Source organism: Heterodontus francisci, chromosome 8 (assembly GCF_036365525.1).
Source record: "Heterodontus francisci isolate sHetFra1 chromosome 8, sHetFra1.hap1, whole genome shotgun sequence".
Classification (NCBI taxonomy): domain Eukaryota; kingdom Metazoa; phylum Chordata; class Chondrichthyes; order Heterodontiformes; family Heterodontidae; genus Heterodontus; species Heterodontus francisci.
The window spans coordinates 24,922,120-24,928,994 of record NC_090378.1 but is presented as its reverse complement, the minus strand read 5'-3'; the positions used below and the strand labels follow the sequence as shown (position 1 = coordinate 24,928,994).

At 44.9% G+C, this 6,875-nt stretch overlaps 1 protein-coding gene across 1 annotated transcript in view; it reads left to right on the top strand.

Annotated features, from left to right (window-relative positions):
• Positions 1-336: 336 nt before the first annotated feature.
• abca4b (ATP-binding cassette, sub-family A (ABC1), member 4b) overlaps positions 337-6,875 on the top strand; it is a 158,970-nt gene continuing 152,431 nt past the window's right edge. The window contains exon 1 of the mRNA XM_068036820.1: positions 337-402. Within this exon, the coding sequence (XP_067892921.1) occupies positions 337-402 (66 nt within the window). The remainder of the gene's footprint in view (positions 403-6,875) is intronic.

Here is a 6,875-nt window from a genome sequence, read left to right as displayed (position 1 = left end):
CCTGCTGTGTATTTCCAGCATTTTGTGCTTTTATTTCAGATATCCAGCATTTTCAGCTTTCTTTTGTCGCATCTCCACTGTTAATTTGACTACAATCAGCCAACACAGTACATATTTTGGGACGTTCCTGGTTTGTATAGTTCAATAGAGCTGAGCTATTTGAGGAAGCTAAGGAACTCTGAGTCAAGCACTAGCATCTCCTGAAGTGTCACTCCTTCCTGTTTTTAAAAATAATTCAATTGTCTAATTCAATTATAAACTAATACCTTAAGATATTGCTGTTTATTTTTTAGAATTGCACATACTAAATTACTCTAGTGGGAGAGAGGCGAGAGAATGAGCTCCTCCAATCAGATCTCTCTGCTGCTGTGGAAGAATTGGACGCTCAGGAAGAGACAGAAGGTCAGTGCATAAACAAAAGCTTGCATTCATTCCCACATCACTTAACAGTAGAAAGGAAATGGAAGAAAGAGACTATTAATGTGGGATCAAATGTTGTGTAAACAAGTTCAGACACTGGTCGAGCAGATTGTCACTGAGTTCAGTGAGCTATTTTTACTTTAACTTGAATAACGTGCACCTATGTTGACATCATTCCATCTACAAAAGCTGATGAACACGCAGCAGACAATCCATTTAGCCGGGGTGTCTTCTCTTGGTGCATCTTTGTTGATGGCTGTGCAGGCCAATCCTTGACAGGCAGGTTTTGCCACAAGTGCCACACATGAAGCTGCCAAGTGACGCTGTGAGTTGTTTTTGGCATTGGCGCCTGTTGCCAAGCTGCTGTAGCCACTGGTTGTCATGGTAGTGCACACCAGTCCACAGGATGTGTCGCCATTTCCCTCTTTCACCTACTAGTCACTCCCAGGTGTGAGAGTCGACGTTTAGGGCCTTCATGTCACGTTTGAAAGAATCCTTGAAGCAGAGCTTTGGGTGCCCTACTGATCCCGGCTACCTCACCATACAGAAGGTCCTTGGGTATGTGACCGTCTTCGATTCTGCGAACGTGTCCGATCCATCAAAGCCACCTCTGTTTGATTAGTGCCGACACACTTGGGAGCTCTGCCTTTGAGAGGACTGCTGCATTTGTGATTTTGTCCTGCCAGGATTTACCCACAATGCACAGCAGACAGCAAAGATGTAAATTATTGAGCTTCTTTTCCTGGTAGCTGTAGGTTGCCAATGTTTCACAGCCATACAGCAAGGTGCTGAGAACACAGGCCTTACAACCATCAGCTTTGTCCTAAGGGTCAACTTGGTGTTATCCCATGCATGTTCTATGAGTTGACCAAAGGTGATAGCTGCTTTCCCTATGTGTGTATCGAGCTCTGAATCAAGGGACAGATTGTCTGTCACCGTGGACCCAAGGTAGCAGAATTTGCTAATCACTTCCAGTGGGGTGTTATTAAGTGTGATGAAGGGCAAAGATGCAAATCCTCGTCCCATGACCACGGTTTTATTGACACTTCTAGTCAAGGAGAGCAAATTACAGGCATGGGAGAGATAGTCCATGAGTCTTTGTAGCTGAGTTTCCATGTGAGGGACCAGCACAGCATCATCAATGTAGAGTTCTCTAATCTGGGCGCGATGTATTTTTGTCTTCGCTCTCAGCCTTGATAGTTTGTAGAGCTTGCCGTCTGACCTAGTGTGCAAGTAGACTCCTTCCATATCTGCAGGGGAGCCGAAGGTCAGGAGCATGGAGAAGAAGATGCCAAACAGAGTGGGGGCTAGGACACAACCCTGTTTCACTCCATTCTTCACTCCGAAACTGTTGGAAATGGGGCCATCAAACTGTACAGTGCAATGCACGTTGTCATTGGAAGGAGCACATGAGACTGAGGAACTTTGGTGGACAGCCAATTTTTCCCAAAATCTTGTGGAGTGGAGCCCTGCTCTGCTGATGGTGTCGAATGCCTTAGTGAGATCTACGAAAGTAAGCTAAAGGGGTATACTCTGTTCCCTATGCTTCTCTTGTAGCTGAAATCTGGAGAAGATCATGTCCAAAGTAGATCTGCTGGCATGGAAACGACACTGCGCTTCCAGGTACACGCCGTCTGCAATTAAATAGCGTCTTATAACTATGATTCTAGTAATGTCTGCCCTGGAAGGAGCTGTTGGTGATGCAGAGTTCATTCAGGACACAAAGCTCAAGAAAGTTCAACAACAAGAATAGCTTGCACCTATATAGCGCCTCTAATATAGTAAAATGTCCCTAGGCGCTTCACAGGAGTGTAATCAAACAAAATTTGGTCCAAAGTCACATAAGGAGATATTAGATCAAATGAACAAAAGCTTGGTCAAAGAGATCAGTTTAAGGACCGTCTTAAAGGAGGAAAGAGAGGTAGAGAAATGGAGAGGTTTAGGGAGGGTATTCCAGAGTTTAGGGCCCAGGCAACTGAAGGCAATAATGGAGTGGTTAAAATTGGGGATGTGCAAGAGGCCAGACATGGAGCAGCGCAGATATCTCGGAGGGATGTGGGGCTGGAGGAGGCTACAGAGATAGGGAGGAGCGAGACCATGGAGGGATTTGAAAACAAGGATGTTGCTTAACTTGATCCAGGTAGGATCCAGGTAGTAATGTAGGCTAGTGAGAATAGGGGTGATGGGTGAACAGGACTTGGTGCAAGTTGAGATATAGACAGCAGAACACTGTGGTCAGTCAGTTGATTCAGATCTAATTTTGTTTACATATGCCATGCTGGCTTGGATGCAGCTCCATTTGCCAAGAAAAAGTTGAATCCAATTCTGAAGTTGCATGCAAATAACCCGGCCAATTACCACCCCATCAGTCCACTCTCGATCATCAGTAAAGTGATGGAAGGTGTCATCGAAAGTGCTATCAAGCGGCACTTGCTTAGCAATAACCTGCTCAGTGATGCTCAGTTTGGGTTCCACCAGGGCCACTCAGCTCCTGACCTCATTACAGCTTGGTTCAAACAAACATGGATAAAAGGGCTGAACGTCAGAGGTGAGGTGAGAGTAACTCCCCTTGACATCAAGGCAGCATTTGACCGAGTATGGCATCAAGGAGCCCTAGCAAAACTGGAGTCAATGGGAATCAGGGGCAAAACTCTCCAGTGGTTGTAGTCATACGTAGTGAAAAGAAGATGGTTGTTGGAAGTCAATCATCTCAGCTCCAGGGCATCACTGCAGGAGTTCCTCAGGGTAGAGTCAACCATTTTCAGCTGCTTCATCAATGACCTTCCTTCAATCATAAGATCAGAGAGCGGGAAACAGTGAGAACGGAGTGGAGCATAAAGAGCCCGGGAGAGAGAGAAAGAGTTTACTCAGAGAGCGGGAAACAGTGAGAGCAAAGTGGAGCATAAAGAGCCCGGGAGGAAAGAGAGAGATCACTCAGAGCGGGAAACAGCGAAAGCGGAACAGAGAGGAGTCCAGGCGGGCCGGAGTTTGAAAACAAAGTGAACAGTGACATCACAGGAAAGCTGCGAGGTGATTGGTTGGTGAGTAACTGCTCTTAGGGAGTATCAGTAAATAGCTGGAATAGTACACCACTGTTAGGGTGCGTGGTAATAGTTGGGTTATAGCGTCTCAATAACTGAGTAGCTGGTGAGTTTTTTTTGAGTAAGGTTTATTTTAATTAGTGAACTGTATTGATTTTTAGTTGATTTATCAATACTAGTAGTGTTTTATTAATAATTCTAAGGAGTTGTAGTATTGGTAAGGTTTTTTTAGCAATAGCAAAGGGTCAGCTAATAAATAAAGGAATGGCAGGGGTGCTTTAACTTGAGAGTGCACCTCCTGTGCTGTGTGGGAGCTCCAAGATGCTTCCCGTATCCTGGAGAACCATTTGTGCAGGAAGTGTTGTCAATTGCAGCAGCTTGAGCTCCGGATTTTGGAACTTGAGTGGCAGCTGGTGACACTGCAGTGCATTCTGAGGATGAGAGCTACGTGGATAGCACATTTATAGATGAGGTTACCACACAGCTTAAGAGTATGCAGGGAGAGAGGGAATGGGTGACCACCAGGCAGTCAAAAAGAATCAGGCAGGTAGTGCAGGAGACCCCTGAGTGCATCTCAATCTCCAATGGGTATTCAGTTCTGAATACTGAAGATAGTGATGCTTCATCTGGGGAGTGCAGCCAGAGCCAAGTCCATGGCACCACGGCTGGCTCAGCTGCACAGTGGGGTACAGGGAAGATTGGAAGAGCGAGAGCGATAGGTGATTCAATAGTCAGGGGAACAGACAGGCGTTTCTGTGGCTGCAGACATGAATCCAGGATGGTGTGTTGCCTTCCTGGTGCCAGGGTCAAGTATGTCACTGAGCAGCTGCAGAGAATCCTGAAGGGAGAGGGTGAATAGCTAGCAGTCGTGGTTCACATTGGAACCAACGACATAGGTAGAAAGAGGGATGTGGTCTTGCAGTCAGAATTTAGGAAGCTAGGTAAGAAATTAGCAAGAAGGACCTCAAAAGTAATAATCTCTGGATTACTCCCAGTGCCATGTGCGAGTATAGAAATAGAAGGATAAGACAGATGAATGTGTGGCAGGAAAGATGGTGCAGGAGGGAAGGCTTTAGATTCCTGGGACATTGAAACCAGCTCTGGGCAAGATGGGACCTGTACAGGACGGACGGGTTGCACCTGAACAGAGCCGGGACTGAGTTTCTTGCAGGACATTTTGCAAGTGCTGTTGGGGAGGGTTTAAACTAGTTTGGCAGGGGGATGGGGACCTGAGGGTAGACTCAGTTGGGACAAAATCAGAAATGAAAATGGAAGGCAGAAAATTAATGGATGAGTCTGGAAGACAGAGGAAACATAGGTTAGAAAATAAAAAAGTGACTTTGGCAGTGCTCAAGGGTATCTATTTCAATGCAAGGAGTATAGCAAATAAAGCAGATGAGCTGAGAGCACAGATAGACACGTGGCAGCATGATATCATAGCTATTACAGAAACATGACTTAAGGAGGGACAGGAATGGCAGCTCAACGTTCCTGGTTACAGGGGTTTCAGACGTGATAGGGAGGGAAATAAGAAAGGAGGGGAAGTGGCAATTTTGGTCAAGGAAACTATTACAGCTGTGAGGAGGGAAGATATGTTGGAAGGTTCATCAAATGAGGCCATATGGATTAATCTAAGGAACAAAAAAGGGGCAATCACACTGCTGGGAGTGTACTATAGACCCCCAAACAGTCAGAGAGAGAGGGAAGAGCAGATATGTAAGCAAATCTCTGAGAAGTGCAAGAACAATAGGGCAGTGATAGTAGGGGATTTTAACTACCCCAATATTAACTGGGATAGTTTTAGTGTGAAAGGAATTGAGGGAGCAGAATTCTTGAGGTGCATTCAGGAGAACCTTTTTGCCCAGTATGTAGCAAGTCCAACAAGAGAGGGCACAGTTTTGGACTTAGTTTTAGGAAATGAAGATGGGCAGGTGGAAGGAGTGGCAGTGGGAGAGCATTTTGGTGGTAGTGATCATAATTCAGTCATTTTAACATAATTATGGAAAAGGACAGAGACAGGAGTTAGAGTTCCCAATTGGGGCAAGGCCAATTTTACTAAACTGAGGACTGATTTAGCAACTGGAAACAGCTAAGTGAAGGTAAATCAGTGTCAGAGCAGTGGGAGGTATTCAAAAGGGAGATGCAAGGAGTCCAGGGTAAATATGTTCCCACAAAAAAAAGGGTGAGATGGCCAAATCTAGAGTCCATGAATGTCAAGGAGGCTACAGGATAAGATAAATCAGAAAAGGAAAGCTTATGTCCGACACTGAGAACTCAATACTACAGAAAGCCGAGAGGAGTATAGAAAGTGGAGGGGTGAAATCAAAAAGGAAATTAGGAAAGCAAAGAGAGGACATGAAAGAATATTGGCAAGCAAAATCAAGGTGAACCCAAAGATGTTTTATCAATACATTAAGAGTAAGAGGATAACTAAGGAGCGGGTAGGGCCCATAAAAGACCAAAAAGGTAACCTATGTGTAGGGGCAGAAGATGTTGGTATGGTTCTTAATGAATACTTTGCGCCTGTCTTCACAAAAGAGGGGGATGATGTAGATATTGTAGTTAAGGAGGAGTGTGAAGTATTGGATGTGATAAACATAGGGAGAGAGGAAATATAAATGGGATTAGCATCCTTGAAAGTTAATAAATCACCAGGGCCAGATGAAATGTACCCTAGGCTGTTCAAAGAAGCAAGAGAGGAAATAGCATAGGGTCTGACCATCATTTTCCAGTTCTCATTGGATACAGGTGTGGTTTCGGAGGATTGGAGAACTGCTAACGTTCTACCTCTGTTTAAAAAGGGAGTGAAGGATAGACCGAGTAATTACAGGCCAGTCAGTCTAACCTCAGTGGTGGGCAAATTATTGGAATCTATTCTGAGAGACAGGATAAACTGTCACTTAGAGACAGGTTAATCAAGGATAGTCAGCATGGACTTGTAAGGGAAGATCTAATTTGACCAGCTTGATCCAATTTTTTGAAGAAGTAACAAGGAAGATAGATGAGGGTAGTGCAGTTGATGTGGTCTACATGGATTTTAGCAAGGCTTTTGACAAGGCCCCACTTGGTAGACTGGTTAAAAAAATAAAATCCCGTGGGATCCAGGGAAATGCAGCAAGGTGGATACAAAATTGGCAGGAAACAAAGGGTAATTGTTGACGGGTGTTTTAGCGATTGGAGGACTGTTTCCAGTGGCGTTCCGCAGAACCCAGTACTGGGTCCCCGGCTTTTTGTGGTATATATTAACGATTCAGACGTAAATGTAGGGGGCATGATCAAGAAGTTTGCAGACGCATAAGGATTGGCCGTGTGGTAGATAATGAGGAGGATAGCTGTAGGCTGCAGGAAGATTTTGATGGTCTGGTCAGATGGGCAGAAAAGCAGCAAATGGAATTCAACCCGGAGTAATGTGAG